Source organism: Manis pentadactyla, chromosome 16 (assembly GCF_030020395.1).
Source record: "Manis pentadactyla isolate mManPen7 chromosome 16, mManPen7.hap1, whole genome shotgun sequence".
NCBI lineage: Eukaryota > Metazoa > Chordata > Mammalia > Pholidota > Manidae > Manis > Manis pentadactyla.
Window position 1 is genome coordinate 7,058,408 of NC_080034.1, and position 13,858 is coordinate 7,072,265.

General features: G+C 41.9%; 1 protein-coding gene across 1 annotated transcript in view; it reads right to left on the reverse strand.

Moving 5' to 3' along the window:
* The window catches only part of CD109 (CD109 molecule), a 99,295-nt gene that overhangs the window by 49,956 nt on the left and 35,481 nt on the right, over positions 1 to 13,858 (reverse strand). The window contains exons 6-9 of the mRNA XM_036916195.2: positions 7,163 to 7,202; positions 4,534 to 4,618; positions 653 to 749; positions 253 to 394 (exon numbers count right to left, since the gene is read on the reverse strand). Coding sequence (XP_036772090.2) covers positions 253 to 394; positions 653 to 749; positions 4,534 to 4,618; positions 7,163 to 7,202 — 364 coding nt within the window. The remainder of the gene's footprint in view (positions 1 to 252; positions 395 to 652; positions 750 to 4,533; positions 4,619 to 7,162; positions 7,203 to 13,858) is intronic.

Consider the following 13,858-nt stretch of genomic DNA (forward strand, 5'->3'; position numbering starts at 1 on the left):
TGGAAACAAATGACAAACACTTATCACAGGCAGTTGAAGTACCGACTCCCATAGAAAAAATAAGTTTCCCCTTCATTATGGACACATTCTGCAAGCTAGACTAGTCAATAGTCATAACTTATCAGCATTGAGCAGCATCTTCCTTAGAAAGACAATGGTGCTTCCAAGTCATTGTGCAGGTCATGATAAGAAAGATGACAGAGCAGCATGGATCATATAAACCGCCATACCTTCACCTCAAGGTCTACAAACCTGTAAGTGATTCAGTCACGGTGGCTAAAATTTCTACCGGCCCAGGGGAAGACAGATACATGTGCTCAGAAAGCCCGTCTGAAAAATCCATTACCTTTTTCATCTCTTCATCAGTAAAAGAGAAGTTTGCAGATCCATTTATCTGTTGTGTTAAAAAATTTCAATTTTATTCTTCACTTTAGCAATTCAAATTGTAGAAATGAAATTCAAACTGCATCTCAACAACACAATGGCCCCGGTTCCATTTTATTCACTAAAATGGAACATTCTCACTTGTCCAGTGCTAGAAAGCTCTTGGTTTTCTTATCACTCAATTTTTTAATTTGAGTACAAAATCTTATTCCTAGAAAAAGTACACTTACAGTTTTTCCCCATTAGAAGTTATATCTGTAAAAATTACCTTAAATATTTTTGTAATATTTTTCTTTACGCCCCAAAAGGATAAAGGTAAAAATGTAAGTGTTACATCTCCTTTCACTGGCTTCCCATATGTATACCTGAAAAATAATAAATGGTTTTTTTTTTTTTACATTTCAACTTGATAGTATCAGAATAACACAGTGAAAATACTCCTTTCAATTGTATACAATGGCAATCCAACCTAAAATAACTCTATTTAAAAATCTCACAAATTTTTACAACTTAACATAGCTAGCTATGAATGTCCTTAATAAATGGTGAATCCTTGAAATTAAGTCTTCACAATGGGAATACCTTGAACTACGGTATCTCAGAACAGTTCACAACACACACTTTACCCAGCCTCCTACCATCTTAGACACACCAGAGAAGATCTGAGCATAACTGGAACTGACATTTCCCATCCAAATGTTTTAAAAGATTACAGATCTTTTATGCCTAGAAATCTGGGCTGGCTCATTAACCTCATGCCCATGAGGTTTTGCAGCCTTTGAACATCTTTAAATGTCAGTTGAAACTGCTGCCTGTTCCAAACTTAACCAGGAGGGTTTATTAAACCAGATGTGCTGGGCACCAAATATGCTGTGACTATCAAAATTCAGGGGGATTGCAGGAAATTTTTAAATAAGAGTAATATTTTTTAATCAATAGTACCAAAATTATAGCACAGATTTCATCTCTGCTGCTCTGCCCTCTATCTATTAACCATATCCCCTGTCTTGATATGAAAGTTGCTTTGTGAGAAGGAGAAGCAATCTTTGGTACAGCATTTCACTTCCAGAAAGCCTCTTGTAAATGCATTCCCTGGGTTCCTTCCATCTCTCCGGTGACACGCTCAGTCAAACATGGAAGTCAAGCTTGCTTTGCACTCTATGAATCTATCAGTGAACTCCTACTTCCCAAATCTGTTAGATGAACACAGAAACTGCCCTTGAAAGTTCTGAATCAACTGAACTCAAAAGCCAATGGTAAAATATAGCCCACTCCAGATTAAGAAGAATAAAACAAATCCATCTTCAAATGTGCCATCTCTTCCAAATGGAAACAGTAACGTCAGTGGAAACCCTGGTTAGCAACCTCAGCATCAAAGTCATTTCCTCCATGGAGTCCTCAGAACCTAACATGGCTTGATTCTCATTAAAGATCGAGTGAGCACATAACAAGAATACCAGGACATCATCCTTTAAGAGAACTATATCACGCCAAAGTACAGGGAGCTTGAAAATCCAGTCATAATTTAAAGAATCCTCAGACACAAATATTTTTCATTCTGATTTAAATTGAAGCAGATATAAGTTTCCAAGCCCCAAGCAGACTGCAATAACTCTGATACAATGACACACATAGTTGTTGCCCTAAACAGAACCTGGAAACATTTTGGATAAACTAATTATTCAAAAAATAATAGTTTAGTTACATTTAAAGAAAACAAGTCAAAGATACTCTGGGCCAGTAGCATTAAGAAAATAGGGCTTTTCTTTTTTTCATAAAATAGCCATAGCAAGAATGGTTTACAAAATGATACCTAAAAAAGTGAATGTACCAGTGTAATTCAAATTTCTCCCTACTTTTTTTCAGTGTCATTTCCAGGATACAAATATCTCAATTCATCAAATGTTAATATATTTTAATAAACCTTAGATTAAATAATATTTTTTAAATTCTGCTGCCCACAGGACTTATGAAAGTAACTAGATGTATGCTGTTATTTTCTTTACAATCTTCTAGAAAACACTGGTTAGTAGAAAAGAATCTCTTACTTATTTTAGCAAGGTGTAAATAATGAGCAGATGTTCACATCAAAGCTAATTAAACAAATGCAGGTTTTTATTCATCTCAGTTAAAAATTTCAAAACTAAAAAGAATGCAAGGATGGTACAATATTCAAAAATCCATCAACATCATCCACCACATCAACAAAAAGGACAAAAACCACATGATCATCTCCATAGATGCTGAAAAAGCATTTGACAAAATTTAACATCCATTCATGATAAAAACTCTTAACAAAATTGGTATAGGGGGCAAGTACCTCAACATAATAAAGGCCATATACGATAAACCCACAGCCAACATCATACTTTACAGCAAGAAGCTGAAAGCCTTCCCTTTAAGATCGGGAACAAGACAGGGATGCCCACTCTCTCCACCTTTATTCAACATAGTACTGGAGGCACTCGCCACAGCAATCAGACAACACAAAGAAATAAAAGGCATCCAGATTGGTAAAGAAGAAGTTAAACTGTCCCTGTTTGCAGATAACATGATTTTGTACATTAAAAATCCTGAAGAATCCACTCAAAAACTACTACATCTAATATCCAAATTCAGCAAAGTTGCAGGATACAAAATTAATACACAGAAATCTGTTGCATTCCTATACACTAATGATGAACTAGCAGAAAGAGAAATCAAGAACACAATTCCATTTACAATTGCATCAGAAAGAATAAAATACCTAGGAATAAAACTAATCAGGAGGTGAAAGACCTATACCCTGAAAACTATGACACTCTTGAGAGAAATTAAAGAGTGAGAATCAGGATGGAACTACAGGAGTCCTTACTGGGTCAGAGAAAGGAAGGTGTCCAAAGGGTGGCTTCAGGGGGGTTCACACCCCGTAAAAATGCATATAAAATATTCTAAAGTTACTAGCATTTAAAAACCACTGTTTTAAATGACTTTGTTAAATCTCTGGCACAGCCTTGGGAACCAAAGACAGAAGCGCAGAAGGCATCCTCGCCCAGCGCAGTCCATGCGGCATGGAGGGTCCCTGGGCACACACAGTCCCGTGCCTCAGTCAAGGAACTCCAAATAAACCCAGGCAGACTGCTTCCCTCCAGCTAACGTCAAGGGCAGGCTGACCGTTATGTAAGAGGCATTTACGTGTTTCCTAAACCGTAAATTCATCCACAGGACCTAGACTCACCGTGGAAGCTACCTCTTGTTGAACACAGGCAGAGAGCTAACTTGGCAGCCAAATCGTAGACCTGCATTTGCCTTTGTGTCACGAGGCCTTCACAGGGTTTTTGCCACAGAGAATCAAAGCAGGAGCCCCCGCGACATCTGGTCTGCGGACTGCTTCCACCAGGGTACGCACCGCCTGTCACCTCCACTGTCCTGCACACTCCCCTGAGGGCAGTGTGGTGCTGAGACAGCACTGAAACGGGGTCCAGTTTCTTTCAACTACTTCAAATACATTCTGAGACTAAATAAATTTCAGAAACCGAAGCTACAAAGGACCAGTCCTGAGGTTTCTCAAGAGCAAAACCCCAGACCAGACTTGGGAGAATCACTTATCAGGAACCCTGAGGATGCTTTTCGCCTCAGCACAACAAAAGGCTGCGGTGTTCAGGTCAGTGGACCAAGTCCAGGGACCCACTGTGCGCCGGGCACACGGGAAGAGCAGGCCCTCTCTGGGCACAAGTGCCAACATGCCGACAAGGGCGATAGACATGGACTGTGTGCTCATCTGCTAATCGCAGTAAGACGGCCAAACCCCACTCCACAAGATTTGGCCTCCAGGATACAGGGAGAAAAACTAGGATTGAAGAAGTGGTAAAAGCAGCCTCAACCCACGTCAGCTAAAAGAGGAAAACATAAAGAGATCTTCTATTAAGTCTTGGAAGGACACTAGTCTGTGGGAAATATTTCAGGACTGGATCAGCTTGGAAGCAGAAATACAGGTGCGAAGCCCTGTGCAGACATGTTCAATGCTTAATTAATTATGACAGGTACTCGTTTCCTGCCCACTGGGGTATTTTACAAGCAGAACGTTGTGCTATTCCACAGTACATAAAGAGTTCCTCATCATACAGTTTCATAACAGCGCATAGTCATAAAGAGAAAACCGATACTTACTTTGCTGTGACTGTCCCATTTAAACTCCTCGAGTTCAAAGAACAATACAACGGGGTCTGTAAAGCAACTTCAAATTTGGGTAAAACTGAAAAAGAAAAGCCAGGGTCAATATTTTAAAGAATCGATTTTACTACCATTTTCAACTTAACAAAATAAAAACTAGAATTGTTCTAAAGGGGTGGCTCACTGACACTATGTGAACCTAGAGTCCTGAGATGCAAACCCCTGTTAACATACAGGTGAGGAGCACCTCATTTCACCTAAAACCAGAAACCCCCGTGCGGCTGGTGACCACCCGGTGACAGTGGGGACCAGCTGCCGTGGACACTCGTGTCGGTGGAAGCATCCCACTGGTAGGACCTAAACTGTACCCAGAACAAGAGGCAATGGCCTCTGAGCACTGGAAGTCCAGGCTGCCCCTCGGCTGTCACCATCAGCGCTCCACAGTGCCCATGACAGCACTTCCCCACCACTGGGTAAATAGCCGCTTCTAGCACAGCCCCTTCCCGGGGAATTCTCTCCAACTTGGTCACTAAGAGCCCGCCCAGGGGTTCCAAGGCTCTTCAGCTCCTGCGTGCTGCCGTAGGGGCAGCCACGGAGAACCCGTGTCCGCCGAGAGGATCAAAGGCCCATCTGGTGACAGTCTAGGGTGATGCTCTGCTATGAACAAAGGTTGTGGAGTAGGATTTCTAGCTAATAACTAAAATACAACTACAAAATAATGATGCTGTTCTGCGTGTCGCAGGTACTAGTTCCCAAAGGCAATCCCAAAATTAGAAACCCCTACTTTGGTTGGCTTTATATAACTAAGATAGGAAAGATTTCATAAATATTAACACTATTTGTTATAAAGCACACCACCAGAGTTTTTTTTGTTAAGTGTTTCCTTTCAGTCTGTAGAAATATTTTCTTTACACTGACTAAAAAGAATAAATCAGCCTCACAACAAAGCATCTCACCACTCTATGAACACAAGAATAGCACCAAGTTGGACCCACCATATGGGGCAGAACTCCAGCTCCAAACCAGGCTAAAAGCTCCTCATATACCAAGACACTGCTGGGCTCTGCACCCGTCCAGGACCCGAGGGCCAGGGAAGCCGCACGGGCCACCTCTGACCCTCCTCCAAGGCTGTCCACCAGCTAGAAGTTAGGAGCCACTCCCAGATGGACTTCCCTTAGAACAGGGAGACTCAGGTGTCCCTCCTCAAACATCATGGCTGGCACTCAATTTTCCACCCCCACGACGCCTCCTGCACCAGCACACAAGTGCCGGCCACACATCTGTGGGAATGAATGTAGTATGAAAATGTGGCCACCTCTGATTCGTCCTTCAAGATCAGGGCTGTCCAAAAGAAGTAAAATGTGGCCATATAGGTCATTTTTAATTTCTAGTAGCCACACTCAAAAAATAAAAAGGAGCAGGTGAAATTAATTTTTATAGTATTTTACCTAACATCGTATGTCCAAAATACTATCATTTCAACATGTAATTGATATAAGAAGTTATTACTAATGAGCTATTTTTCCACACTAGCTCTCCCAAATTCGGCCTTTTACACACTTACAGTACATTCCCATTGGGACCAGCCCCACTGCAGGGGCTGAGCGGCCAGTGTGGGGAGTGCCCCCCACATGGGATGCCCAGTGACAGGTCAGGGTCAGTAAGATAAGAATGAGATAAGAATGATTTCACATTGTTAACTGGCTGGAAAAAATCAAAAGAAGAATATTTCTTGACATGTGGAATATACAAAAATCCAAATTTCCATGTCATCAATTAAACTTTATTGGCTCACAGCTCCGTTCATTTGCACACGGTCTGTACTGCCTCCTACAGCGGCAAAGCTGGGTAGTTACGGCGGAGACATGGGGCCCGCGGAGCCTGAACGACCCTTCCCCAGCCCTCCATGGGAGGAACCTTGCCAATCCCAGTTCTCGCCGCTCCTGAGACTTAAATGGGACCATGCTACGTCAGACACAGGGGGCCTGAGCCACAGGGTGGACGGACGCAAGCTTTCCAGCGTTTCTACTGCCTGAATAAACAGCCTCAAAAAGTGACACAAATCAAATGAAAAAGCTCAAATACAACCTCAGAAAAGCTATTCAAATTCTAACTAATCCTGAGGTCTGTGCCTTCGCCTCATCTTTCCTTCCTCCCCAGCCACTGACAGAGCACGTGGGTCACACTGTTTTTATCGATGTGTCTCACGGCGGCATTATAAATGTGACACTTGCAAGAGGAGGGTTTACCCAAGTTCAACAGACTGTCTTCACCAAAGTCAACCCAACGAAACGCATGGGGAGTCACTGCGGCCAAGCTTTAATCAAAAAACCATACAAAAATGTAAATGTGTGATGAACACAACAAAGGAGAAAAACAGAAGATTGACGCCTAAGGAAGACCACATAATGGTAACGTGAGTGATCTTTTTCCTACTTTTTTCTTTATAATGTCCCTTTATAATTTTCACAGAAGAAAAAATATGGGTAGACCTATACATAACACCAGGATTTTGCCTTCATGGGATTTTTACTTTAAATAACATATCTCTTGGAAATTTCTCTTATATCTGTGGAAAGGAATAAATGTGGGGTTTTTCCTGCAAAATAAACTGAAGAACTCTTACCATATTCTGAAACCTGAAATGATTGATAATATGTCTGGTCCTATTGGGAGGAAGAAAAAAAAAAAAACAAGAAAATAAGTGAGTTCTTACATAATATGTTGCTTTCTGAATTACCTGCAAAAAAAGATTTTTTTAATTATTTTTAAATTATATTTATAATGTTTAATGAACAAAACAGTTTACTTGTGGACGTTTATTTTTAGTCACCTGCAACATGAAGCCTGTGAGATGGCACGAGTTTTTCTTGCCAGTTTGCCAACACAAAAGCATGGCCTGTCTCTACAACTCACTGCAGGTCACTTAAACACGCTGCTTAATCTGACCTCCAACATTTGTGAAAGGAAAACTATATTAATTTAGATGATTTAGGAATTTATGAAGCAACAATGACACATCAAACTAACAGGAAATGACTTCAAATTTTTTTAGATATTACTATCCAAAAACACCAGTGGAGGAAATAAAGTTACATTCAAATATTTATAAATAATCAAGGATACAAAATTATCATAGACCAACATCCTCTACCTTCCTAATTCCTTGAATTATGCTTTAGTGTAACCCTTAAATCAATACATCCTACTTTATTTTAACAAATATTGTTAATTATTTCCTTTTCTAAAATCAACAAGAAAGCATGTGACCCTTTCATCATTTTTTTAACTCTTCCTGTTTCTGTACAGTCTAAATCATAAGGAACACATTAAATAGAACCTTTTCAAAATAGGTAAGTAATTCCACTAATGAAATTTGCATTCTAAATCCAATTCACAAAGTTTATCAATGTAAATACACAGATGCAGCTCAAAAATATTAGTTTTTTAAAAAATCATTCTTGGTTAATATGAAGCCACTGCACACCAAGTAATTTTTTAATCCTAAAAGAAGGGTAGAGCTCATTTCAAAGTGTAAAGCAAACATAATTAAGTATATGCTAACTACTTATACCTAAAATTTGGCTTTAATGACATCATTTAAAATAGATCCCAAAGAAATTATGTTGAGATCAATCTTAAGAATCTCCACAATTGTGACTTCCATCTTAAATTGTTTCCATGCCCTATGTAGGAATAAGTTACATGTATTTGATTTATTTGTAAGTTCTAATTTGTCATCCTCAAAAATCAAACCAAGAAGGTAATGTACATGCATTTCCTGTTTCACTGACAAACTTAAGAACTCCAGTCTTTACATTAGTTCCGGCCTTATTGCTGAGGCCAGCACAGGTAAGACTACGGAATAAGACATTAGAGAGTGATGATAACTGTCTGTCAAGTTAAATTCACACAGCAAACATTAACTGCGTGAGTGCCACATGCAGAAGGCCTCGGGAGGCTCTGTAAAGATGGACAGAGACAGAAGGTCGGTCGGTCCAGCGATGGAGACAGACACGGTGAAGAGCAGGAACCCCAGGCTGGCAGCTTCGTGCAGTTTCTGGCACCATGCTTACTCCCTTCCATCTCTACCCGCCTTCCCAGACTTAGCTCAAATATCACTGCTTCCCCAAACTGCCACCCTCACAGCGATCTCTCTGTACCCTAAGCCTCTGCAGTGGAGTCCTCCTCCTCTTTTTACAGGGTAAAGAGTGCATCATAAAGATTTAGGAACGTGGCTTCTCCTGCTGCAAACTCTTGGAGAACCAGGTCCACAGCAGATCATTCTTTCATCCTCTGTGCAAACCTCACAGAGTGTCTGACACCAAAAAAAGTGTGCAATAAACATGTGTCAGATTAAATCACTACTATTAGCTTCAACAAATGTAAGCAATCAGCTCATTTGTTTGCACCTCCTTTGAACAGCCTTGAGACCCATATTAGGTAATTATTTGTTTAACACCTAAGTAGTGAATTAGATTTTATTTGAAATGAAATCTCCTATCCTGCCTCCTATACTGCCAATCACTCCAGGATTTTCCGTCTGTTTACTGTCTTCTTCCCCTTCATTCGGTCTAAGACATTTTCAAGCCTCCCGTTCTCTTGTATCCTTAAGGATCCTTCTGACTTCTTCCTTGTTTCCTTAATGGTCTTCTCTTTCTGAACCTGAAATGCTGGCCCTACGCATCCTGAGCCCGGCGTTCCTCCCATCTTCCAGACCCTCATGTAAGCTCAACTCTCATGGTTTTAACTACCACCTCTGTACTTACAACACCAAAATGTCCATCTCTAGCCCATACCTCAGACCCACCTCTAGACATCTCCCCCTGTAGGTCCTACAGAACGCTCTGGACTTCATCATCTGGATTTAGCCTCCTCTAGGGACCTTTTCCTGATCACCTTTGCCCACGTTGGGCTAGATACTCTCTCTCCCATAATATCCTGGGTATAATTCAATCATTTTACTTAACACAGTATATTAAAATTATCTGCTTCATGTCCGTCTTCTGCAACAGACCATGCAGTCATGGGGAACACAGCCCCCAACTCAGCATGCCTTCATGGAAAACGGAGGAAAAGGAGAAGGAACTGTTTCTTTTCACTATCATTTTATGCTGTCCCAATACATCACAGAATCATTCTGGAACTCAGTGCTGACAGTGTGCTGGGTACCAGGCGAGGTTTTCCCAGGCTGCTTGGAAGTAGTGACATGCAAATCAAGAAATAAATTATTTTACTGCCGAAGAGGTCTGAAAAGCAGGAATGAGTTTTTAACTTTCAACATATTCTTCATTAGGCAATCAGGCCATATCAATTTCCACAACAACTGTAGTTATTTCTATCAGTACTTTTACAAAATATGTAATCAAGAATGGTAGAAGATGTTGATGTATTTAAATTAACAATAATTCAGAGAATTAGTAGCAATTTATGTCATACATAACCACAAAACACTAATACTGAGAACTTTCATTAGTCTAGAACACGGATCTACAGACTTTTCTGTAAAGAGCCAGACAGTAGGCTTTGTGTGTCCACACAGACAACGAGTAAACAAATGGGACTGTGTTGCAATAAAACTTTATTTATAAAAACAAGTGTTGGACTGGATTTGGCCTTTAGGCCAGGGTTTGCTGACCCCTGGCCTAAAAGTAAGATGTATTTCCAAATTGCTTCAGGTTAGTTTTAGCTGAACTAAACTAAATTTGACTAAAATTAACTAAAAGCATCAAGTAAAAAAATAAAAACAAAAACCCAGGGCTTTTGTAGGAAGTACAAGTTTCATTTACTAAACAATTATCCAACTGTCCAAAGGTACAATCTGCTGCAAAATGAGTTCACGTGTATTCTAGCTCATCAAAGACAGCCTGTGCTCAATCACTCTGCCAGCAGCAGGACAGAGAGGCCTGCGTGAGGGCGTCGAAGCTCGGACAGCACGGCTCTGAAGCAGACACCCTTCAGGCGAGAGAACCTATAACCCACCAACACCTTCCGAGCTCGGCTTTCCCCAGGTGGGTGCTGTCCATGAGCAAAGGGCTCCCTTAGGAAACCTGCTCTTAGGCACATATATTCGCTGTTTGTATTAGATTTAAGCTGGTGCCAATTAGATTTTCTAAACAACCTCTAAAGGAGAAATGGAAAAGAATCCGGAGGTATTCGTAATGATCCCTGTAATTCCTTTTCCCTTTATCCCTAGGTCCGTAGTTCATTGGGATGGGGTGTGTTGTGGAAACCCATCAAGTGAAAGACAAAAGGGAGAAAATACACCGCTTTTACTACATTCCTAAGAAATATGCTATGACTAGATGCAGATGGGAGACATGAACCACTGAAACCATCTATCCGGTTACAGACTTCCCCTTCTCCAGCCGTGAAGCCATCCAACTCTCAACCAAGTTTCTATTTTTAACAAATTTGAAGGAATATGACACACTACATGACCACTTAAAAATATACGTATTTAAAAATGCAGGTCAGCTTCTTTCAACTCTTGTTTCTGAAGTAAAAAGAATTGCCAGAAACAGAACTGGGGGTGCTGGATGGATGATTTTTGTTTGCACATTTACATTCATTTATGATCATTTCAACTTCCCCAAAGTCTGCTTTAGCATTGATCTCCCGTGTCAGCATTTGGTTTTTATTTAAAGATTAAGAAAGGCACTGAGTCTTTAAAATCCACACATAAAAGGTTGTTAAAATGGAACTATTTCAGACTCGGTTTTGGCCTTGTGCCTCGGGATACTAGATGCCAACTACATCCACATTTCCAAGCCAAGTGCAAGGCTCGCAGGCAGGACTTGCCAAGGAGGTTTCCAGAAACTAGTTTTGCAGCTCTTAACCAGAAGGTCAAGATGAAAATAAACCAGAAAGAAGTTTTAGGAGCAAGTGTTTGAGGTGCTAGGAGTCACTCTCCCCCCGGAATCAGGTCGGAGTTGCCCGTCCCTCACTTCAAGCCCAGGAAAGGGGCTTCGGTAGGAGATTCAGAGAGTTGGATATATGTCCTCAAAGGGGGTCTCAAGTTGTCAGTGGGCAGGAACTTGGCGCTCCTGAAAAACCTAAAGAGCAAAATATTGCTACTGACCAGCTCGCGGACGGCTGAGCTAAGAAAGTGTGCTGTGTTGGGGGTGCTGTGTTGGGGGGTGCTCTGAGCCTGCTGAGCTTCGAGGAGCAAAGAAAAAAATGAGCATTTTCTCTCAACTAGATCTGCACAAAAGAGAGGGCTGGCCTGAGGCTGTCCTCAGCCTGCCCTTAGACTCCACAGGGGTAAGCAAACCCCAGGAGATGGACGCTAGAGGGGTCGTGTAGATGCCTCGGAGCTGAAGACAGTTAGGAGCTGCCGGCTGAGGAGACCGATTCAAAAGCATCAGACACTTTGGAGGAGAGACCTCCCAGCGATGGTGGAGGTACTCGAGAACCCACGGAAGGGCTCCAGGCAGGAAAGGTGTTGGTTTTAAATGCCTGCGGAGCCCAGAGAGCACAGACGCCAGGTGACAACAAGATACACTGGACTGTTTTAAACTATCTTCGTAGGACAAATATCGGCAAATATGCATGTCAAGAAATAATTTTCTGTGCCTCACTTCTCTTCCTTCCACCTGATTCACACCTGGGGGTGCTGGATGCCCCCGTGTGAGTTGGGGACAAGTGGCCAGACCAGAGAAGACTGAAGCCAAGAGGAGTCAGCACTTGATGTCATTGGACAGGACATATTACTCACCAAATGTAGACTGTTTTGTGTGTGTAAATGTAACCAGAAGTGATGGGACCTTTTATTATCAAAGAAGAACCAGAAAAATAGTGGGATTTGCCTTACATTTCATCTAAGGAATTTGGGAAGAACTGACCCCAAAGAACAGGACCAAATGGCAAAAGAATAATGTTATGGTTTTTGCACTCGACGTGCACTTTATTCAGCAACACATGCTCACCTCACACTCACACACGGGTAGCTGGCTGCACGAAGCCAGCCAAGTGTTCACGTCCAGAAGGCTGGGGATGCAGAGAGTGCCCACATTTCTGACTCATGAGATACTTTCCCACTGAGACAACTGTGGTTACACTTCTAGACAGATCTACAAGTTTATTTAATCCATAATATGAATGAAATTATATGGTATTTTCACTGCTGTAGCCACCAGATACTGTATTAATTCTCTCCTTGTTAGGAACAAAAGTTTCAGAAAAGCTATGCAGAGTCTTTATGGCCACTGGAACCTGGATTCTGCCTGAACCGTTTCACTGGCACGGAAGGGGCTCGGAGGGTGGTGGCTGCTCGCCTCTGCTAACGGCCTATGCCCCTCTTGGGCCCTGTTCTCCTGGGGGACCTTGTTCTCCTTCAGCACTGCCCAGTCACCTCTCCCCCAGAACTGGGCTTCCAGCCCTGACTCCCCCAGAGCTTGTGCTGGGTGATTCTCCCAAGGACACCCCCGGAACTTCCAGTCACCTTGGTTAACCCGTAAACTCAAGCACATGGACAAAGGCTAAGTGTGTATCTGAGCAAAAATCAGCTGGAATCTGGCAGCACCAAAGTGTAGGAGGTCAGGCCCACTCTCTGGGGGGAGACTTTATAACAAAACGGAGGAAGCAAATTAAGGAAATTGCTGATTGGCTGCAGCCTGAAGCCTGGTTGGCTGTTTGCGGCTGGGGACCTTCAGCATTTTGATTTTGTCACCATGCAGTACTTAGAGGCTCAGATCGTGGTTTGCTTCAGTAGGCTGTTGTGGCCCATTGGTCTAAGGGCCTCCTTGTTTATTTACCTTAACACCTTTTTCTCCTCTTCTGCTTAGCCCCACTCGCGACCCTGCCGGTCACCAAACCTAATGACTCTCCCCTTAAGGTGCCTCTTGGACTCTTGCTGCTGCCATAAAGCAGCCCGTTACCTTCGCATTCAACCATCATAACCGAACACACAGGTGGTGGGAAGCAACAATGCTGACTCCTTGGTAGGTTCCCCAGCCTCAGTTCCTCTCCCTTCGATCACCCTGCATGTTATGATCTTCCTAAAATACTTCTCTAATCATGTCATGCTAGTCTCAAAACTTCCTACAAAAATCCACAAGACAACAAATACTGAGATTCATCATAAGCATGTTGTGCTTTCTAATGAGCAGTGTCTGGGTGTTTTAATAACTGAGTGTGCATTGCTTCTATCATCACAGGGAAATAATAAAAGTATAACTTTTATAGCTTTCATAATACAACCTCATAGAAGTTTACCTTTTTTATCTTTCACAATATTTGGAAGGGAGATTATCTATGGAGAGTCAAGAGGAAGGGACCAGAATCTCCCCCGGGTGATGGTATTTTCCTGACTCCCTTCTCT